Consider the following 24,283-nt stretch of genomic DNA (forward strand, 5'->3'; position numbering starts at 1 on the left):
CCTTGGCCTGAATATAGAAGAAACAAGTAAGATGGTCTATAACAGAAACCACATAACAGAAATGTTCAGTTATTTTTCCAGTGACCTCCTCAATTATTTCATATGGCTCACTTTGATGGAACAACTGCTTGGGAACCCATAGAGAGGAAATATTGTTTTAGTGTGTTATTAATTGAAGCTTGGAGTTCAGTCATCTCAGCTGAGCTGGATACATGGTAAAGTATTGTTAGCCACATAGAACAGATGTAGGTAAGGCAAGTATCAGATTTTGAAAGATATTATTTAGGCTATTTACTGAGGTTTGGCCCTTGAAATAATGCTATAGAAGCTCATATACAGCGGATGGGAAGTATGGGTATCTTGATGAAATAAAAAATATCTTCAAGCTTAAGCTCAACTTATTTTTTATCATTTGCATAAAGTTTGTGAAAAAAAAATACACAACATTCTAATTCACTGTATAATATTATATTTTGGGGGAATGTTTTTCACATATTCAAATGCTGATTTACTAACAGATGTTTATACCACAGTCTAGACCATGCCAATTACAGTACCAGCTCAAATGAGCAGGACTTAAAGTTGCTATTGATCTGCTGTTTCTGGCAAGTTGAGACCCATAAACTATCAAAACAAAATAGGCCAAATTTAGTCCTGAAACTGAAGGATCAGTACACGTGTTGTGTGAGGACCTGGAGATGTCCTCTAGAGATTCCAGAGGTTCCCTTTTCTGCTCTTCCTCTATTCTCCACTCCTAGGTTTGTTCACTGTTTCTTGTTTTTAGTGCTAACACTTATTGTAATTAAAGTTTAAATAATTTTATGGAGCCTTAGTTCCTATTCTCTAATTTGAGTTGAAATTATCTTCTTGTGCTCATCAAGCAACAGGACTTCTGCTGATTTTTTAGTAGTTCTTCTTTATGAGTATCATTTTATTATAGAACCACAGAACAGTTGAGATTGGCAGTGACCTCTGGAAATTCCCTAGTCCAACCCCTCTACTCAAAGCAAGGTCATCTGGAGTAGATTGCTCAGGACCATGTCCAATTGGGCTTCAAGTTTCTCCAAGGATGGAGAGTACACAATATCTCCAGGGAGCCATGGGTTTTTTTTGTTTTTTGTTTTTTGTTTTTTTTTTTAAAAAAAAAGCTTTTTCTTTTATCTTTTATGTAAATGAAAATTTTTATGTAAATGAAAATTTTTATTATCTTTATGTAAATGAAATTTCCTGTATTTAATTTTGTTCCCATTGTTTCTTTTTCTGTCACTGGACATTGCTCAGAAGTGTCTGATTCTTCTTTCTCTCTTTTTCCCCCTTTAGATATTCATAGACATTGTTAAGATCCTTCCTGAGCCTTCTCACCTCCCTTGACCTACTGGCAATACTATTCCTAATGCAGCCTGGGAGGCTGTTGATGTCCTGTGCTACAAAGGCACATAGCTGCCTCATACTAAGTTTAGTATCCATCAGAAATCGCAGGTCCTTGCCACAAAGTTGCTTTCCAGCTGGTTTGGCCTCAACCTGTGCTGATGCAGGGGCTTAATCTCCCCTAGTTGTGGGAATTCTGTATTTACATTTTTTGAACTTCATTAGATTCCTACTAGCCCATTTTTCCAACCTATTGAGGTCCCTCTGAATGGCAACACAACCATGTGAACTATCAGCCAATCCTCACAATTTTGTATCATCTGTAAACTTACTGAAGTTGTTCTCTGTCCCGGCATCCTGGTCATTAATGAAGAGGCTAAACAATATCAGCTGGATCACTCCACTGGTGGCTGGCTTTCAACTGGAATTTTTGCTGCTGGTCACAACTCTTTGAGACTGGCAGTTTGACTGGTCTTCCACACACCTCACTGTTCATTTATCTAACCCATACTTCATCATTTTGTGTATGAGAAGGTAATCAGACCCAGTGTCAAAAGCCTTACTAAAATTAGGGTAAATATATCTGCTGCTCTCCACTCCTTCACTGAGCAAATCACCTCATCATAGAATGCTGCAGGCTTGACCAGGTGTGGTTTCCTCTTCATAAATCCATGACAACTACTCCCAATCACCTTCTCACCCTTCATATGTTTTGAAACAGCTTCTAGGAGGATTTACTTCATCACCTTCCCAGGAACTGAGGTAAGGCTGAGTAGCTTGTTATTCAGCTCCTTCTTGAAGATAGAAGTGACATTTGCTTTCTTGCAGTCCCAAGGAACCTCCCCTGGTCACCATGACCTTTCAAATATCATTGAATGTCATAATGACATCAGCCATCTCCTTCAGCACTTGTGGGTGCATCCCATGAAGTTGCACGGATTTGTCCAGTTCGTTCAAATGATCCCTGACTTAATTCTGCTCCACCACAGATAAGTCTTCCTTGGTGCAGACTTTACTAGTGGTCTTGGGAACTTGGGATTCCTAAAGACTGATTTTACAAATAAAGACAAAGGAAAAGAAAGCACTGAGTACTTCTGCCTTGTCCATGTCCTTTGTTCCCTGTCCCACCTGACAGCAGGCCCACATTTTCCCTATTTTTTTTCTACTGATATGTGTGTAAGAAGATCTCCTAGCTACCATTTATGTTTCTTACCAGATTTAGCTCCAGGGATTTTGGCCTTCCTAAAGCCATCCATGCACACATTGTCTGCATATTCCTTCAGTATCACCAGACCCTGTTTCCACCTCTTGTATACTTCCTTTTCATGTCCCATTTTTTTAGGTGCTCCTTGTTCACTTGTGCAGGATTCCTGCATTGGGATGAATCATTCATGAAAATGGAAGTAGCGATCCTTCAAAATCAACCAGCTCATTCCTCTATTCATATTTATAGTGTCCATGCAGTGCACGGGATTTCGGCTTCTGCTGTCACACTGAATGGAATTCTAGGTCTTCCCAACACCTTGAGGACTCATCTAGGGATCTAGAATCAGTCTCCATCTTCTTTTTTTCTTCTTTGTTCTACTGGTCTCTTGAGTTCTGCAACTACACAGTAACTCAGCTGTGGGAGCAGAGATGTCAGGGAGTCCTTTCACTGTGCTGCATGTCTCCAAAGTTGGAAGACTGTCAAGTTGGATTCACTCTCACATATATGTTTTAGAAACAAACCTTCCTTTTGCTCAGTGAGTGCTCTACCTAATGACTAATAATGAAAAGATCAGCTGCTGTGGTCTTGACCATTTCTAATTTGTTCAGTTTCGCTGGACTTATGGAGAGTCCTCAATGGAACTCTGAGAAAGTAGTATTTTGTAATATCCCCAGACAGGACATTTTTGAGCACAGATGGATAAGTAGAGTACTCAAATTTAGGAGTTTCATACCAAATAAAGAATGACTGAGGTATTTAGGAATTTACAGTCCTGGTAAACAAGCAGGTGGGATTACCGCCTGGAGTTTAAGAGGAGTGTCTAGACCTCATTTCTGGGAAAGATTTAGGTGGGCTAGAATCCCATTAATTATTTCCTGATTTTTATTTCTATGTTGATAAAATTATTATTTTTTTTTCCACCCTAGCAGAGGAGAGTAAAGAGGGATCAGAATACAATGAAAACTCTGCAGTTGTCTTTTCTGTAATTCTTTCTTACAGAATGGAAAGGGTGAACATGTAAGTCTCCTAGTTTAAAGAACCAGGGACTCATGAAAAATGGTGTATGATATCTTACAGCTTTTCACTGCAAAACACAGATTAGAAGACCAGCTGTTAAAACCCTACTGCAGGAATTGACAGCTTTAGTACACCTAGTAGCAAGAAGGATGCATTGCATTTGGGCATCTCTGTTCTGAAAATCTGGTTCAAATCACTAGGGGACAACAGTGAAAGGATAGACAACCAGAAGAGCTTAGCATTCTGCATGTTGTTTGTTTTGATTGCATTTGTGAGGATGAATTTTGTCATATCATCAGGCTCCGAATACCACAATAAATAGTAGTCTCATTAAATTAGACCCACAAAATTAGGGGAAGTTATTAATACTCATTGACCTTCTAATATCTCATCATCTGAAGCAAAGATAAATCATTTTTCAGTGAAGGTATTCTAGAAAAAAGCATATAATTCTAGAGTTAAAATAGAGATAAGTGAATGAAGTACCACTCTATGATATTTAAGCCAGTAAAACTCACAAGAAATATGTAAAGTTGTGGTATAAATCTGGCTTTTGTGAAAGCCAAGAGGAAACGTCCACATGACTAAAAAGAGGTAATGCATTTAAAGGGTACAAAACCATTCCCTTGAAATTCTATTGACATGGTCCTTACCAGCTGGCTCCCATTGCCTCCTGGACAGCATAGTATGACTCTCAACCTTTTTGCTCAGCAAGGCCATAAGTCTGTGTTCTCACATGCAACTTTTTAGCAACTAGGATCATGGGCAAAGGAATGCCCAATCCATGTGCACAAGATTCTCTAAACTTAAAAAAGAACATAAGTCAGCTGCTTCAGGAGGCTGCCCAAACTGTAGAATTGAAACTATCCATCCTCCACTGCTTTGTATACCTCAATAAATCTCAGTCCTTCACAGCAGACTGCTCAGAGGTATAAAGCACCCTTCATAAACTCTTAATGACTCTAGATATAATTTCACTGCTGGGGATTCTTTGCCTTTTAAAATTCAAAAGAGTAACTTGGGATGACTTTTGACTACATTATTTTTAACCTGACAGTACTCCATTCTGACATGCTATCCCTTTCCCACTCTTTCCCCATGAAAGCTGAGGCAAATGTGTTTTTCTTATCAGTGTGGCTGCGCCTGTGTGGTAAATTTCTAATGATTCATTTAAGCTTTCTTCAGTTGCTTTAAGGAAATAAACATGGACTTTTCTCATTATAGCATTTTAACATCTATTGGGCTTTAATAGGTGTAATTTGTATATGATGAACTATATGTGTATTTAACAAAATAAAAGCCAAGAAGGTAGAAGAGTAGAGGCCAAAAAAGAAAGTGTAGGCACAGAGCAGTGACAGTAACAGAAGAGGATGAGAGGAATGCAAAGTCAGGTATCAGTTTAATCAGGGACCAGGCTGGTTGCCAGATACTGCATTAGTGAGTATTGCTCAAAGATTTCCCTTTCACTCTTTTCTTGGCTCATGGAAGTGGTCATCCATCAGGTATCTGAATCCAACCCATGTGATCAAAGCAGCTTCTATTCCTGCTGTTCTTTAGGGGAAAAAATTGTCTGTAGCTCTCCCATGTCCATGAAGCAACACTGTACATTCTTGCAGCAGCCAAAATTTGATTTAATTCCACCAGGTAATTGAGGTCAGAATATTTTTGTACTCTTCTTAGGGGCAGTTTGGCCTGGACCCAGGAGACACCTACAATTTGATGCATTTAAAAAGAAAATTTTGTTCTAAAAATTTGAATTAGTATATTTTAATTAGTCATTTTAGTATGTTACTCAGTAAATGTCACTTTGGGGAACCCTAGAATAGGAGAACTTCAAGTGAAGATGAGCAGTTACATAATATATGAAAGAAGCTAGATTCATTGAACAGGTACGTATGTACAAACACATGTACGTGGACACAAATTACATTACTAAGTGTTTGTAACTGAGAATTGAAACTTTATCTCAAATGGTGCACATTAAATTTTGGAGCTTCAAGCTCATTTAGGAGAATGAGATGGTAAAATTTCCCAGAGTTTCTGTCAAGTTAAAAGCCACCGTGCTTGATAGAGGCATTGTAAGAAAAAAAAAAAACAAAAAAACCAAAACAGATTCAGCAGCAGATGGTCTCATGCCTCTCAGTCTTGCATGAAAGATATTGCTAGTGCTCTTGTGCATGTCAATGTTTGTTAGAAGTACAAATAGCACAGAGTTGCTCCTTACTAGCTGGACTAACAAAGTGGCTTTAAGTAAACTCAGAAAGCACAGAGGAACCAGAATATTCTGGTAGCAGGTGGAGATTCAGTCTTTTTCCATTTCAAGCTGTTCCAGCCCAATTCCCTTCCTTCTGGAAGCCCCATCATTTCTTCACGCTTGTTCAAAATGTTAGTTGTTCATGTTTGGCCTTTCTTGTATAAACTAACATTTTTTTGGAGATGATACAGTTGCACATGGCTTTAGAGCTACAGTGGTAACTAACTACAGTATCCGCCTTGCTGTGATTTTGAAATTGCTTGTCTGGTGTTTCGAATCTGTGTCAGATTTCAGAATCTATCATATTATTTACAACTTTTTGATTTGGTAGTTCGGAGGAGAGCCTGACTTTTTTTGTATGTTTGTTTGGTTTGCTTGTTTGGTTTTGTTTTGAGGTTTCTTTGTGTGTGTTTTCAATATTATTTTTTTATTATGTGTTCCTTTAAAGCAAAACTCCACAATTCTCTCCTTCCTCAGTTTTCCTCCCTATAGAATGGGCTTTGGAACAGACAATAATTTTTTTTAGTTTGGTATCAACCTCAGGAGAATAAAGATGTGCTGTCTTCTTTGAGGTAAGTGAAAAATCGGCAGATGAATTTGCATTGCCTCTTCTGAACAAAAAACAAGCTTATTCCCTGAATAAAAGAAGGTACAAGTTTAATTTGCACTGTGACATTGGAAATACATTAGTTCTAAATCAAATTAAGGTCTGTTGGTTTTATTCTCTCCTTGTTTGTTCTTTAGGTATGAACAACCTAAGTGTGACAATGGTGCCAGAGCTCACCCAACAAAAACAAAGGATTTGTACAAAGGACGCCAGCTTCAAGGTCAGCAAAACTGATAAATTTGGTTTCATGCATTTCAATACATGTTTAATCACTGCACCTATATCAAAACAATGTATCTTTTAGATGTGGCTATATTGATTTGCCATGACTGAAGCTTTGATTTTGGAGCAACACATGTAAATATGAGTCTTGGGATGTTGTCAGAGAAAGTAAGGCTCATTTTTCTCAGTAGTTTAAAGGTAGTCACTTTTTCTTATCGGAATTATTAATTGCTGTTGTTGTATCAGAGAAGTCAGCAAATATCCAGAATAACTTGGTCTGTAGTTCATAATCCTTGTTGGAGCAAAATACATGTGAAATTTGCCTCTGTCTTCAAATCACCCTAAAAAACTGTATCTACTTTCTTTTTTTTCTTTCTTTCTTTTTTTCCCTTTTCCCAACAGTACCGGTGTCAGTTTATTTCAGAATAATGTTATTTTATTGTTCTCTGTTGCAGGAACAAACCTGGGTCTTTATTAGAATTTTCGTTTTTTCAAACTTTTTATAAGCATGTGAGAAAACTTATCTCTGGATAGTGGAGCTACACAGAAGTCAGTAGAATTGCTTCATTTTCGAAATGGCTTTTAACATGTTTGAATAACTTGAGGTGTAGCAGGTTTAGTGATATTGCACACTATGAGGGAGTTACGAATCACATTCAGCTATTGCGAAGAATGAGAAACAAGCAAAAAATGTGGACAGATTTTTTGTATCATGAGAAATATTTAAGTTCAGCCATGCAGAGACACAGCTAGAAAATAATTCCCAGCTAAACGTGCTCATTGATGTTGAAATGTGTATTAAATGAAGCACACATTAATAGTCTCTGTCATTAAACAAATTTAATTAAAAGATATAACAAAAAAGGAAGTAAGAAATGTAAATGATATGTAATTATACCATATATAATTATATGTTGTGTTCTACATAGAAAGAAGTCAATTGTAGGATTAACTATAAGCCATCCAATTACTGTGGCTGTAAAAATGGCAAGTGTGTGACCCCCCAAAAAATCTAGCTAGCTATGATGGGACAGGCAGACAGGAACAGGGCAGACAATGCAGACAAGGAAACTTTCATGCCATTTTAGATAGCCTTATTATTTTTTCTGGATTTTATCTAGGACCATGAGTACAATTCTGGTCATCCGTGTTTGTGAAAATGGATACATAGGAGAAGTTAGTTAGTACTAATGTATCAGGGAAAGCAGCTCCTTTCCAAGAGAAGGCAGGGGGTATTTGCTTCATTTAAACAAATAAGATGACATCTGAAGGTGACATTGTTCCTCTTAGACCATGAAGAAGAGAAACTCTTTTCCTCCATGATGATTTTGTCACAAGAAAAATAAATATGAACTACCCTTAATGAATTTCACCTGGGAGGTATAAAGCAGTGGGGCAACAGTATTCTAAGGGACTAGAAATGGAGCAGAAAATCTGGTTATCTTCCTAGGTAGATCTTGATTGCTTTATGAAAAAGGCAGTCAGAGACAGGGTTGAATGAATGGGGTACTCACTCCATATTGTGGCTTATCAATTAAGAAACTGAACATATATATATACTAAGAGATGAAAAGCTGTTTTACACTAAAAATTCACAGCTTTTACCAAATGTCTCAATTTCTTTTCCTTCACAAAAAAAGGGATGGAGCATGCCTGACTTGCAGTCATGCTGTTTAGCTGCTCACAGAGTTCAGCAAGAACCACACATGCTACATACCCAGCTATGTGAAACCTAGTCATGAATATACCTCTTGACAGTCAGATTGGTGGGTGATGTTTCTCCATCATTTCATCAGTCAATACTTGCTTACTGAAGTTACTTAATGCTGTTGTAGATTCTAGGAAATCAGCAGATGTTTCAGGGTTAATTTGGGAAATATTTTGGACCTTATTGTGGCCTTTCAACAATTTAAGGGGGCTTATAAGAAAGATGGGGTCAGACTTTTCAGTAGGACCTGGAGTAGGATGAGGAGTAATGGTTTTAAACTAAAAGAGCGTAGATTCAAACTAGATATAAGAAAGAATTTTTTTACAATAAGGGTGAAACACTGGAACAGGTTGCCCAGAGAGGTGGTAGATGCCCCATCCCAGGAGACATTCCAGGTCAGGTTGGATGGGGCTCTGAGAAATCTGATCTAGTCAAAGACGTCCCTGCTCATTGCAGAGGGATTAGACTAGATGACCTTTGAAGGTCCCTTCCAGCCCAAACTATTCTATGATTTTTTACAATCCTTATTCCATGCAAAGCAATGGAAACTTGGCCATCTTCAACAATTTACTTCAAACAGCATCTACATAGTTACAGACATGGATAATTACTTGATTTCATGTCTGTATTTTCTGAGTGAAAAGAACTTACACTCTAAAGAAAGCAGAATGGAAGCCGAAGAAACAAGTTTTGCACTAAAAGATGTAACTTACTGCTCACTCCTACCTTTTGCTAAAAACTTTGAAGAAGTACTTGCTAGCTGGAATCTAGGATGGGCAGGTGAAGGGATTTAAGCTTTCACACATCTATTTCTTATCCAAACTGGTAGTGTTTTATACAGTACAGTGATAAAGATTTATCTAAAGTCAAGACACTTTGTCAGTGAAAGAATTAACAAGAACGTTTCATGCAGTAAACTCTTACATGACAAATTAAGCTTTTTCAGGTTAGGCAATGGTCTTCTGATTTTCTCTTTCTACTTTATGGTATTTTGCATTATGTGAGCTTTAGTTCAGAAAAACGCTGTAGAAATGTGAGCTCATAATTTTCATAAATTATTATGTAAGGCATTATTTACTCTCCCATATCTTATATTGCTTAATCTTTCACTTCCAAATGCTTTATATTATTCTAAAATAAAGTGAATACCAAAAGTTCCTAACATTTAATAAATACTTATGGATTAGTTAGAAAAATATCCTTGTTCTACTCTGCAGTAGCAGAGAGAAGGTACATGCCCCTAGAAGTAACAGGGGGAAGAGGTTACTTCACAGTTGCAGTTGTGTTAAGGTGTTTATTTTCCTTTCTCTCTCTTACAGCTTTCTCTTTCTCAAGTAGTTTATTAAGTGTCCAAGTCCTCCACTGGTAAATTTCTCATCATACAAACACTACATCACCTAAAAATGAATTGAGTTTGCTTTAGATAGTTTTTGAAAAAAGAGGATTGAAAAAGGATCTTGCACAGATGTGGCTAGTTGTTAACAAGTAACACATAAAATTACACAAATGGCTAATCTGAATCAACTTTTTGGTAGAAGTAAACCAGTGTTACTCAAAGTTTCTCTGTTGTAAGCAGTGTTGCAAAGGCATGTTAGTGTTGCCTAAATTTAAATGCAGCATCTGATTGATGAGTGGTACCAGGACTGAATAAAAAGTGTAGGCTAATTGTGTACTTACTTTTAACGAATAATACATTTTTGAAAAGCTTGATTTGCATCTTATAATCAAAAAAAAATGCAGTAGCCTTGGGTGAAATGACTATGACTGCCCCCATGTAAAACAAGGAAGATTTAAAAATAATTATTTTACTACTGTGAATGATCTTAAATAGGATAAAAACCACTGGCATATCATCAGGTGGATTAAATTGGCATAGTTCTACAGTTATATTGATTTATACCACCTGAAAATTTGAACCTATTACATGTTAAGCTAAATATTTTTAGCAATAATTTGCAAACAGATCAAGATACAGTTTTTTGCAAACGTTTATATCTTGTTAAGGCAAAATTGTAGAAGGTAAGGACCCCTTGGAGTGTACGGCAAAACTCCCACTGATTTAAACCGAGCTAAGAATATATCCTCACATTCTAAGGGTAACTTAATATAAAGCATCTGAAATGGAAGGCTAATCTAATGTTTGTAAGAACAGTCCAAACCACCTGTATCTGTTAGATCAGGCTGGAAGTTATATAAAATAATTCTTCCCATTAGATTTCTAATCCTTTTTTTTAAAGCCAAAATATTTTTCTGAGGTTACTTGTGGTTTTGATATTTCTCAGAAACTAGTTATTCTGAGATAATGAAAATAACCCCAGAAGTCTAGAGAAAGGAGTCTAGAGAATGTCATATACTGGGGAAACACAGTGGGTTTTTACTTTTCTCACTGTCAGAGTTTTCAAACATTTGTACTTTGACCTTTTGTTCTCCTCTATGTTATACAGTAAAATAGATGCCCTGTGATGAACTGACATATTCTGTAAAGAATCTCAAATGGTTTGTTTCAGACTTTGGGATATTTTTTATCATGCACTCTCAATTAATGTATATTTATTTATAAATTATATAGATGTACTACTGTAGTAATATATTAAGTACATGGTAAAACATACCTAAATATAAGAATTAAAAAAGGACTAAAAAAAAAAGAAATAAACACTTTTAAAAAATCATTTATTAATAGTACAAGAAAGTTTTCTTCCTGAACTCCAACTGGTTGTCTCGTGCCTCACCCTGTGATATGTGCACCCCACTTTGCAGACCAGTGTCTTAGATGGAGGATAATCTACCTGTTCACAAATGTAGTCCTGTCTCTACTTTAAGCAACCTGGAAGAAAGGACTTGTATGTGTAAGAGAGTAAGACATGATAGCATATTGAGGCAATGTCAGACCACTCAGCTAATTTACCTCAAGGGTAAATCTTTTTCTTATTTAAAAACTATGCATTGAATGCAAGAAAGGTTCTGTTTTAGGCTGTTCTGTATGTGAGGGCTGGATTAACTTCAGATAATCCTTTATATAGTATAAGATTTTTGTATTCTTACTTAACCTGGGAATTTATCTGTTTTTCCTGTAACATAATTTTCATTACCAAGACATGAAATTTGAAAAGTGGAAAAATTTGAAAAGTATGTTGGGAAATGTGATTTTGCTCACATAACAGCCTTAATTAGAAGTACCCTTATCTTTCATGAAGGGAAAAAAAAATAGGAATCCAAATGAGTAAAAGGCATGCAAGCTTGAGAGAAGGACACAACGTTAAGCTGGATTTTTAGACTTTACTGGGTTTCTCTGGTTTTGTGGCTTTAAGTCAGACCATTAATTTTGGTTCTATTTCATTTTTGTTTGTTTAGGTTGCTCCTTTTCTCTAGCACAGGATGTTTTTTGAAGTTCCTATAGTTGTGATACTTCCTCTCAGATAAAAAGATAATTTGGGAGGGGAAACTGTAGTTGGAAATGGCAGTGCCTTATAAACTGTAAGAGTAATACAATATACTGACTTGGGTGAGTGTGCAGATTCAGTAAGTCTGTCTACTAAAAGTTCTGAAAATGTCTCTTTTCTATTTTCTCAAAATAGCATAGCTCTTCACTGCTGAATATTTCCTTTTCCTGAGACACTGATCTCAGTTAACCTAGCTGGAATCCAGCAGAATGCATCAATTTCATTGAAGTCACTTTAGACTTCTGCTGATCACTGTGTTGGCACTGCGATGGTCTACAGTTTAGGTCAAGCTAAGAATGTTTAAATATTACTTAATTGAAATGCCTTGATGTATGTTCCTTGTATAGTCAATCAACTTACTTCATAACAGAAAAAAAAAAAAAAATCCCTCAAAACTCTTTCTTAAATATGATTGTGTTCAACTACAGATTGTTTTCTGATTTCATAGCCTACTGGTGACTCTGTTCTCAGCTATTGTTTTGTCCTAGGGATCTTCCTAACCTTGGCATTCAAGCAGTTAATATTTTCTCCTGAAAATCATGCATGAGAGCTGTTTATCTCATTTGCTTATTTCAAATTTGCGTTACTTAAGAGAAACAAAAGTATTCCAACTGCTCAATTCTCTTCCTGTTGTAATGGCTTAATTTACTGTGTTTCTGATGAAATATTCCAGCACTGACCCTGAACAGTTTATATTCTGTGGAGCAAAACTCATGATTTAAGTTACAGGCGAATTATGTGTGGATAGGTACAGTTTTCTTTTGGTTGTTGGCAGTGCATTTTCTTTTTCCAAAGTTAAAGAGAAATAATCGGAAACGCTCAAACCACGACAATGCAAGACTCACAGCCTAATAGCCGTCCTATAAAGTGTTTTACTTCAAAGGCAACTTTTTTTAAAAAAAGAAAGTGATAGAGGCTTAACTGCTTTTCCTTTTGAGGTATGATCCATTATATTTTTTACAGTTGCTCTGCTTTTGACCATGAACACATCAGATTTCATAAGGTAACAGACTATTTCCCAGCTAAAATGCTGAGGTACCACCACTGGTCTATTTAATCTTGCTTATTGTAGTTGCACACACGTCTTCGTTTCCTCTACAGAGTCTTGTACCAGCACTGAGTAGAAAATAATCTTGCCTTACTACACATTCTTAGACATTTGAATGATTAAAAATTTGCTTGTTTTTCAAAGTACCAACTCAGTAATTGAGTATTTCAGATCAGAATGCAGATGATATAGATATGCTTGCCTTTCCATGAGCTTCAAACTGTTAGGTCAGTTGGCATGTAACTTTCTCTACTAAGCTATGATTTTAAAATATTATATTTTTATTACATAGCCAGCTTTTTGGCTGCATGAGCTAATATTTAAAATATCTCTTTCTGCTATTGAATTTTGAAGCTCTGAATTGTCAAACAATCATTTGAAGTTGCTGGCTGTTCTGACTGAGACCGTAACTATCATCCTGAGCCTTATACTGCTTTATGTACCAAGACATACTCAGCAGATATGCTCTATGTGGAGCAGACCTGCCTAGTTTGAACTATGACCAGGAAATGTTGGCGCAAAGCTGGTGTGAACCTTGCTGGAGTAGCTGTGTGGCAAGGTTGAAGGGATTTTGGGGTTGCCTGGAGCTTGGCAGGGCCTGCCAAGACCAAGGATGGGAGAGGTGAGGCTGGACCGAGAGGTGCAGAGGGGTGCTGAAGGGCCAGGCTTGATTTTCCTTAGTTCCGTAGTGCTGGGGAAGACAGGAGAATGGCTGCTTCCACTTGTAAAGCAGCAGCTATCTTCTCTAATGTGTGGGGCTCCAGGAGGAAGCCTATTTTTCCAGTCCTCTGCTTTTCTGAGCAGCTGGATGCTTTCCCAATACCATATGCTTCATAATGGTATTGGTTAGCAACAGCTTGGTGAAGGGCCCTTTCCACATGTTACAGTCCACTGCAATTATCCTGTGCTGTCAGTATGAGACAATGGTGGTGGGGGATGCTGGTGAGATGTGGGTACAAAAGAGGAGACCTGCATGTCCACAGTGCAGTAAGGTTAACACAATTCCAGAGCTCTTGGTGGACAAGAAGAGTGGGTGCAGGCAGCAGCCAGGCTGGTATTGCAATCATGGGCTCAATCAGTCCCCAGCCTGTAACACAAAAGCTTATTTGAGTACTGAGTAGTGGTGGCCTGGGGAGGACACTGGGACACTGGGATAAGGCAGTACTTCTCATGGCTATATAGGCCTTCTGGTCAAACCTCTGTATAAAGAGGGGTGTCTCCAGCAGTAAGTCCTGTTTCCTGAGGTCATTACTGTGGCTTAGGAACAGCTGAACCCCCAAAGAGGACTCTGTGTCTTTAACCTACAACAGTTTGCTTGGGCTTTTGGATTTAGTAGCTTCAATATTATTACCCTATTGTCTGGTGACGCGATTATATTGTAGTGTCCCAGTGGGCAGTTTTGCTCCAGATGAAGGAAAGCTTGTAAGTTATATTTCAAGGCTCTGCAGATCACATTTATTTCCTGCACACCCACTTCTGTCCATCTCCACATCCTGTCTTTACTTACCAATAATCTGGCCACACTTTTTCATATTGTTTTATTTTTGCCTCAATTTGTAGTCATTTATTAAAATGTCTACAACCTAAAGCAGAAACATTAGCATCTGAAAAAACAAACAAACAAATAAAAAATGCTCAAGCACATAATTTCAGAGCTTCTGTAACTCCCAGTTATGTGTGAATTCATCTAAAAAAATTCCAGTGAAAGCATTTGAGCTACTAATACAGTGCCAGTGAAAGACACAGCTGTCACAGCTAGCAAAAGAGAAAAGTTGGCTGATTAAAGGTGGTGATACTGGCTCAGAAATAGCATTTCATTCATCGCTCTATTTAATATTAACCTATATTTCTGTGTTTATTTTAAAGGGCTATATTAGGGCTAATAAACACTGATTTCATTTTCTCTCAGCATTAAAAAAATTCTGGAGGCTGTGCCAAGGAATATAAACTCAGTTTCTCACCTCACTTGTTGCTGTCCTCCCTTTACAGCCAAATCCCTTGTTAAGCAGAGCAGTCTTTCCTGCTGTGCTGCTCTGTGCCATTGGGTCCTGCTCTCAGTGGGAGCTGAGAAAGTCTCTGTAGCAGGACACATCTGTCCAGGGACAGATGCCCAGAAAGGGAGAATGCTCTCCTGTGTCTGACTGGCTTCCCCTGAGATTGTCACCCAGCAGCTTTACAGTCACTATCTCTGTACCAGCTCTATCCAGATGAGTTTCTGATTGTGTTTTTCATCTTCTGGGCTAAGGAATGATTAATTGAAGAAATGCTTTCTCCCAGAAATGCCTTTTCTAAGTCTGAATGCACAGAAAAGTTCCCCTGACCCTCATGAAACTGTGTTAATTTGTACCCATTGAGGCTGTAAATATGTCGATAAATGCTGCACCCTGCACTTGATGATTTTGCCATTGATTCTGATAAAAGTGGAACCTTTTCTTACACCTCTACTAGGGAAGTTATTATTTTGGAGTGAATATATATATATACATAAATGGATCTGTATATATAAACACACACACTTAAAAAAACCCAACAACTTTGTTTTCCCTTCACGAGAAATAATAAACTAAGTGAAGCCTGTTCCACAATAAAACTTCAGTAAAGTTGAAAAAAGACATTTCAGAAGGATATTCAAATTTTTACCTTTAATTTATCTATACAATTTAATCCACACATTTAATCTATAATTTAATATATACAGTGTTCTAAATCCAGCAATGAAAAAGTTTTGAATGAACACATTTGTTTTTTCTTTTTAAAAATAGAACAGCATCATGGATACTAATCTCATTATTATGAGTATTGTTAACTCATGGAGCTGATTCAGAGAGGGTTAGGGAGTGGTTTTGGTTTGATTTAGTTTGTTGGTTTTGTTTTGTTTGTATTTACTGAAAAACTTCCAAGCATTGTCTCAATCTGTGCTTATACTTAGTAGTTCTCTACCTCCACATGATATAAGTTTGCTTGGATATCTCTGAACTGCTTACAGGAAGGAGTCCACCCATTAAAAAGGATCAAAACAGTGAACTTCCTACCTAAAAGCAAATGAAGTCTTGGAAGTCAGTGAAAGCTTGGAAAGACTTTGTAATGCCATGGCAGATTAGCCTATTACAAGCAGATGTAATACACAGCCCCCACAGATGATACTCGGAGTGCATTACTAGTCAAACCACACTTGGAAGAGTAGAAAAGTGTATTGTAGGCTTGTAGTCATCACACCAAAAAAAGAGAAAAAAAATCCACAAGGTATTAATTCTTACTCATTCAAGCAAATGGTCATTTTTGTGATATCTAAAGATAGAATAGAGATTTTGATATATAAATATTCAATGAGTTCAGATCTTTATGCTAGAATTATGGCTCTGTGTCCCATTGATATCTGGTTGAGATTGAACCTCTTTCAGAAGTGCTTGTCTCCATGGACTGTAGAGGGAACAAGTATAACTAATACTAGTAGCTGAATATATTTTGATAGCTCAAGTTAAATGACGTAATTCCCACCTAACCTGAACAGATCATGCAAATGAACAGCTATGATATTCCACAAGCAGTGAGATTCAGCCTGGCTTTATCTCTGCTGTGGTCAATGGTATTCAGCTGAGATTGGATCATGCAGCAACATTTTTTCTCGCACTGTTCCACTCTGAAGTGCTTTTAGCAGAGGAATACATCTCACAGTGCTAATAGAGTATGAGAGCATCTGTTTGAAAAATGGCATTTTTTCAGATGCTCCTTTATCTCACTTAATTGTTTGGAATATTACCTAGACTGCCGATATCAGGTCAGGGGGAGGAGGAGAGGAATGACTAATTGCTCCCTGAAACTAACTTAGTCTAATGAAATCTTCAGTTTAATTCTCCTTAAACTAACATTTCATGGCCCTGCTTACTGCTGACAAACCCAAAGTGTTTGTGCTTGGACTAATAATCTATACTTCAGGTGATTTTTGTCAGTAAGCATTCAGCCACTCCAAAGCACATAAAATTGAGGCCTTCTTGGGGACAAACAGAGATGCTCTAGAATTCAGAGCAGAGAGATCTTCCTTTCTACTGGACATTATATTTTCCTTTTATCTCTCTCTCTCTTTTTTTTTTTTTTTTAAATACCAAAAAGATGAAGAAGGAAATGAACTTATGTGAAATGGTTTGATGCAGAGATTAGCCTAATCAAGAAATCCAAAAGGAAGTGTAAAATGGCGCATGTCAAACAGCTTTGTTTCTTTAAGCAAGAACTCTGTGGAAAATATACATGAGCATTAAGAAAATCAAGACACTTAGTAACTTGTAAAAGAAGTCTGAAGTTTACAATGAAAAAACCTCAGACCCTTTTAAAACAGCTCCTGGTAAATACAGGACTGTAGATACTGAGGTATTGGCTGTGCCCAGTATAAAATCCTAACTTAAGCACAGTGAAGCTTTGATCACATTGGAACCTAAAATGGATTAAATTATTTGTCCACAATGAACAAACTTTGTTTCTGTATTCCTAAAGATACTAATCTTCAACAAATGCTTTTAAAAAAATCTTGAAATTATTTCTGGTACAGTGAAGACATGGGAGAGATGTCTCATAATAACTTGAGGCAACTGGATTGCAGTTCTTGGGTAAAAAGCAGAAAAAACAACACAAGAAGAGAGGAAGATTGATGTAGAATAAGCTCAATGTTTTCTAACTGAATGCCCGCAATTATTATCATCTTGCAATCTGAAAGATGGCAGGAAAAACTCATATGACTGAAAGGAAAAAGCAAAAACCTTTTAGTCTGCCAGGGCTGTAATCATAATGAAAAATGACACCTGAACCTGACCATGACAGTGAGTGGGAGTCACATAATAAGACACTATTTCCTCTAAGAGGTGTGGTATCGGGCTTCTCCTTTTTCATCTGATAGACTATAAACTGAATAAAAACATGCCATTGATTTGTAAGGCTGTTCACTGAAAAACAGGTATCTTGCTTTGTTGTGTTTTAATCCTTGGATACAAGTCCTCCTTGATTATTTGGCAGAAATAGCTCTCATGTTTAATCTGTGAACAGGGAAAAAACATTTTCATTCCTGAATGAATGTATTTCTGCAGCTATATTTTTAAGAGGGAACAACAATACTTAGGGATTTATTCTGTGTGCTTAGTCACTTGGAGAAGTGCTACAGTTTTCAAATAAAATGAGTGCTTAGCTCTCAGTGAATTCAGTGAGATTTTCATTCATTTCACAGCAACTTTGAAAATACCCTGTACTGATAATAAAACATCCTAGCAATTTGGTGTTTTGTATCAAACAGAGACTTTTTGAAATCCAGGCAGAGTTATGAGATTAGGGCTTGTGAAAAATTAAGCCAGTGCAAGACAGAATTCTCACTTCCTAACATTTTGGGTAAGTTAAAGTATAATATAGAAATAACACCAATTTTGGCTAATGAGTAATAACTGCAAGTGTCAACCAAGGATTTTATCTCACTTGTCAAGGAAAAGGAATAAGACATAGTCAAAATTGTTGGTACTCTGATCTCACATCAGTAGGTATATTTTTCTGAAGATAATATTTTTATTTTAGTCTGCTGCATTAATCTTTCTGTTCACTTACTTTTGAGAAAAAGGTTGTCTCTGACAATCAGAGAGTATATTCTATGCTCACATTTTTTAGACACTAGCATGGCTTACCTGAGAAAACCAGTGGAATGGGTCACTCGCGTAAGAGGCAAAATCAGTGTTGAATGCTCTCACTGAGGTTGATTTTATTTTTGAAAGTAAAATATCAGTATTGAGCAGAATTTACAGCTGAGGCTCAAAGATTATGCCAGGTTATGTCATCATGGTTATTTGAGATCAAAGACATGATTGACTATACATGCTATGTCTTGCTAAAGAAGTGCTGCAGCCTTGGCACAGTCAGAAGTAGAAGACAGCATACCTGCTACTATTAATATGGTGAATCCGGGACGAGAGAGGAGCTTAGGAAGTCTCTGTGCTTAGTATAGTTAATTGTTTGTATCACAATAGTTTTTAGTTGTACAGTCTGGGATCCCAGTGTTTTGGGCACTGTGCAAACACGGAATAACAAGATGATGCCTGGAAAATTTGCAGTCTAGCTGATTGCAAAGCCACTTGGACAATGGGTGGACAGATGCCATCAACTAAAGAGGCAGTGAAAGTTCCTGCCAATTCCTCAAAGTGCTTCAGTCTGCCAACATGTGTCACCTCTGTTTCATACTGGCTGAGCTTAAGCCAGCTGGCTCTCCTCCAGGTCCCTTTTTGCATCAGGTATTTACACAGCAGGGAATGCATTTCTCTGGGTTCAGTGAAGAGATCTAGAACAAACTTTCTTGTTCACAAAGATGACAGTGTGGACAACACTATCTCAGTGGTTTTCAAATACATTATGTTCTTCCTTGGGTTCAACACAACTTGCAGGCTTCCACAACTGAAAGCCCTCAAGGAAGAACTGAAATTACTCCATACAAACATCTGGGAATTCTTTCAAAGGACTCTGAATGCTTCACAGGATTCAGAAACTCGCTTCTCTGTAGCTCAGCAGGAGTGCTACTGTTCATGGATTCCCGATGTTAACATATGGCAAAAATCCATGAATAATTTTGGGAAATAAATTATTCACAAATTTTGCCCTTTATGCTTGTGAAGTCTTTGAAATTGTTTGCTCTCTAGAAATGTCTTCTGGTAAAGACTCTTGCTCTGTAAATGATCCACAAGCAATTCATTGTAAATATACCTAAAATACAATTCATGACCTGCTGAACCCTAATCCCGCAAACACTTACCCACATTCTTCCTGTGATTAGTTCCATTAAAATCAAAGGAACGTTTACATGTGCACAAGTGTTTGTAGGATGAAGGTTTAGGTTGGTTCCATAACCCTTGTTATTCTATGTGCTATGTAGTTTCTGTTTGCTAAATGAGAAGCAGGCACTCAGAACCTGTGGAAAGTCAGAGTTTTTCAGTCCCAGGGTACTACTGCTGTTCCCTTACTGAAGAGTTACAGAGTCCATCCTTACAAGTCTGGATTTTTGGTTTTTTGAATATGTAATCCAAATTTGCTGGTAGTGATCCAACTTGAAATTAGCTTTGGAACACGGTTAAATGCAAAGCAAAGGTTATCAAATCAAATTCATTTAAGAATCAGAGTGAATATTCATCAGCTTTTTTAGGACTTCTTCAGCATTGCAGACCCTTCTGTGCTGTGGACTTTATAATGGGGAAAAGTAACGATAAGCAAAGACTTCCTAGGTTTTGTATCCATCCACAGTTATGACAGAAAATATTAATATTTACTAGAGTTTTGCAGATTTGTTCACAGAAAATAGATCTGGAGTTTGAAAAATTTAGCTGGCTCTCTGAAGAGAAAAGCAGAATTTACGTATAGCTATTGACTGACATATTTGACTATGTAGTTGTATCATATCTACTGTATGGTGAGAATATTATACTCCATTTTGGATTTAACAGATAAATTGCATTTGGCATTCAGTTCTACAGTCTCTCTTGACATTATTCCTATGTGTCTCTCATTTTCAACATGTCAAGCAGGAAAGCATCATAAAAAGCTCCATTAGTTGTGTATGTATGTGTATATGCATGCATCTAAATAATCACTAGTGACTGAAAAGAGTTACTCCTTCATGTGCGTTGGAGATTTCCATTCCCTTAATTTCAGCTCAGAGAAGCAATATTTAAACTGTCATGAAACAAGATCTCTGAACCACTGAAAATATTCCTGGTTTTCCATTAAGATATGTAGCACATGTTTACACCCTTGGAAATTTTTCAATATATCTGGTACTTGATCCATTAGGCTTTGAATGCAGAAAGTCAATTTTAAGCTATTTAGAGAAGTATTTTATTAGCTAGAATGTTTAGCTCCCTCAGAGATCTGTATAGCTGGATTCATAGTATCAAAAAATATTCCTAACAAAATGTTTTGCAGGTCTGTAAAATATTTATACAAGACAGTTTTTGATTCTTTATTCCCCTAGAAAACATGTGCTTGTACAGGGTTTTAAAGGCACCTTGGGGTTCAATTTCTTTCAGTGTTTGTTTGGGGTGATGTGCGCTTGTGATTTCAGCACACAGGAATAATGTGTTTCTCATTTACGCAGATTAAAAGCTGTTATATGATAGCTTACATAGACCTGAATTTAAATCTCTGTTTATACTACCATGCACATGCGTACACACAGAGATCCTCTTGTGCCTCTCAACTCACTCTCCTATGAAAGGGTCTTAAGCAGGTTATACTTATGAATATATTGAAGCCAGCTCAATAAAGTGTTTTCTCATGTATTGATTTGAAAGAAACACATTCTGTGAGCTGTATCCTATTTCTGCTGTGTGTAATGAACTCTTATGATATAATTTAGAGAAACAAATTATAATTTTCCTTAGCTTCACTTAAGTTGACTGTGCTATTTTAATTTCAGAAAACATTAGTTTTGCTATCAGAACTTTACAATTTAAGTGTAATTTTATTAAGAATAAGAAAAATAAGTAAATGTAGATTATGTCAATATTTCCTCTAACATTAGTTGATTTCATCTAGATGATTACAAAGATAACTACTTGAAAGTAGCTTTGCAATTGACTTAGTAAATAATAGCTTATTGGTATGCTTTTGGTGGTTACTTGCTTCAAAGGAGATTTTTATTATTTTATTTTATTTTATTGAACTGTGGTTCAAATTCTGCTTCTAATTAATTGCTTTGAATTGAAAATAATCTCACTGTAACCAGTTCTCGAAGGGCTTAAAGAGGCACAAATGACACCAATAACCAGGACAGCATACCTACCAGTCCCTACAAAGAACTCAGTATAAAGCAGAGAACTCTGATATTTTCATTAGTATGTTTTTTGCTTTTTATTTCACAGAATGGAAGAAATAAGTGAGATTCAGTAGCAAGGGTTTTTAGAAGATTTCAAGAAGTGTCAGTGTTACAGTTCAGGTATCTCTCACAATACTAACTTTTCCTGGACAGTGGTGCTGGGAGCTGGAGTGTAGGTATCATGCCTTCTGCTTTCCAAACATCTGAACGGAGGTTCATTCGTCTTCTGCTGCTGTCCTGCTCTGGAGTGAGGCTGCTCAGATGCGAGACTTTGAAGGGGCTGCATGAGGTGAGGTTGAGGTGAAGCTGTGTGCACCCCTGTGCTGAGATGAGTTAGGACAATCAACTCCTTCCACACATGGCAGAGGCCAACTTGCTCAGGCATGAGTCTGGGCTAGGGGCTAGGTGTGATGAATGAGCTCTTTGTATCTTCTCCTGTCAGTGAGACTTAGGAGGGGGTTTCGAACTATTCCCCTTCCAGAAGTGGGATGAACTGCTCTGGCTAGCCCACCTTTCCTGTAGGCACATGTGTGTTCCTGCTCCGTTTGCCTAGAGCTTGTTGTACGACACATTCCTCTGAGGGAGAAGGGTTACTCTACACTATGTCATTGCGCTCAACAGCCTCATGTGATGTCAGCTTCATTGCACATACAATGTAAATCCTTGAGTATATCCACACTCTCTGTTTATTGACAATTTCCATGAATCTTACAGTTACTGAGTGGTAGGTTACCGTGTACAGCACTAGAGATGGTCACATATTTCACCCCTTTGTATCTGCTCTGCATACTTATCTTTCAGATTTCTCATGCAGACCTATTAACAAATTGGAGTCTACTTAAGTGTGAGAGAAAATGTAACTTTCCAGCCCTTACAACTCTCTCTCAACATCCTTTCTCTTTGAAAACCAGGAAGATTTCTTCTGAAAATGTATGATTGATGCATTTTATGCCGTATATATTTAAAAGGACTGCTTTCTCAGTACAGTATGAGTTTTTTTCCCTGGCAAGCCAGGACACTTAGTTAATTAAGAACTTTCGGTAAATATCTCTCTTCCTCTTTAATCGTTCCGTATAATCCAAGTTTTCCTATCTGCTTGTATAAGGCATACTTCAGTGTAATTACAACACCAGCTGGGCTGTAAAGGCTGGGATTATCTAAACTACATAAACAGCACCTACAGAGAGTTCATTCTCTAGATGTCATTGACATTGCCATATTGGTTTGAACAAAAGTCATGGATAAAAATAATTAATATTAGATATACAATCCCAATGTCAGATTTTGAAAGGAAGTATGTTCCTCTGACTGAACCTTATTTGGTTCCTACCAAATCAAAGGAAGCTAGTCTCTCTTATAAAAAAATGACTTTATTTCCTGAATTACTTTATTTTTTATTATGTTTTCCATGAAACTCCAATGCTTTCCTATTGCAAACTGAGCTAAGTTTACTTTTTTATGCAAACACTAAGAAGCCGATATGTTAGGAGCTGTTTGAAAGAATGTTCTCTGTTTCCACTGTCCACTTTCTTTGACACTGCTGGTTTCAACCTTTGTTTGCTGTGTTTCCTTTTCCCTTGTTCTTACTCCTTGATAAAAAAAATCAAGGCAAACAGAACCACAACATCTGTTTTTCACATGTTCACAAGCCCATTTCATTGATTCTATGAGCTGTGCAGGATTTATATATAGCATTTTGTTCACTAGATGTGTTTGTCGATAGGAAAAGTTAAATCCAATAAGGATTACAGAAAATAACTCATTTGAAGTTCCTATAACAACTCACTTTCTTAATACAAGTATTTTGACCCCTGTATTGCAGTAACAGGGTGCATAGTTCTCTTGGAGCCAAGTTTGTGGTTCTAGGCATGCATCACACAACCTTATTGCAAAATTGGCAACTGAATCAAGGAAAGAGATTAATGTGCAGTGCAGTGGCTGGACATGTAGAGTCCAGGAATCAGGCTTTAATTTACATCTCCTTGTATAACTTGGTGAAAAATGAAGGCACACTGCCGTGGTGCTGGCATTTCCAATGTTTAGAAAAACAGGCCTCACTGTTCATCGTGAGTTGTTTTTACTTTTGAAGTTCATTAATTTCCCTGATATAGGCAAGTGGCTTGGTGAAACTAGGGTTATTTGGGAAAGCAGAGCTTTTCTAGGAAAGTAAAAACTGTATGGCTTATTCTACAGTGAAGCCTTGTTTTGTTGAATTCCTCAGCTACTTGAGCTTTAAGCTTGGAGATGTAGCTAAGCGTTAGGGTGAATGCTTTGTTGTTGGTAGCATACATTCATATCTGGCTGTGGGGTATCTTGCGGGCAGGCTTCACTTGATAGTGGTCTCTTGTGGAAGGCTGTGGGGTGAAGGAGGAATGTGAACACATACACACTGCTCTGATTCTTCACAATCTGCTCAAGGGAAGTAGGCCTGAGAAGCAGGTTAGAAAACCCTGATTTATGTTAAAGGAGAGGCATGTATTTCTTATTATAAAAGTATTACCTGAATGAGCCTGTTAAACCTGGACTTGTCATTACAAATCAATCCTGGTCTCCTGAAGAGAGGGTGGAAAAACAAAAACAAA

The 24,283-nt window shown here is 37.2% G+C and overlaps 1 protein-coding gene across 1 annotated transcript in view; it reads left to right on the forward strand.

The window, feature by feature from the left end:
* SMOC2 (SPARC related modular calcium binding 2) overlaps positions 1-24,283 on the forward strand; it is a gene marked incomplete at both ends in the record, with an annotated part of 140,668 nt that overhangs the window by 98,763 nt on the left and 17,622 nt on the right. The window contains one exon of the mRNA XM_080342548.1: positions 6,591-6,673. Coding sequence (XP_080198674.1) covers positions 6,591-6,673 — 83 coding nt within the window. The remainder of the gene's footprint in view (positions 1-6,590; positions 6,674-24,283) is intronic.

Source organism: Nesoenas mayeri (genome assembly GCF_963082525.1).
Source record: "Nesoenas mayeri genome assembly, chromosome: 3".
NCBI classification, from domain to species: domain Eukaryota; kingdom Metazoa; phylum Chordata; class Aves; order Columbiformes; family Columbidae; genus Nesoenas; species Nesoenas mayeri.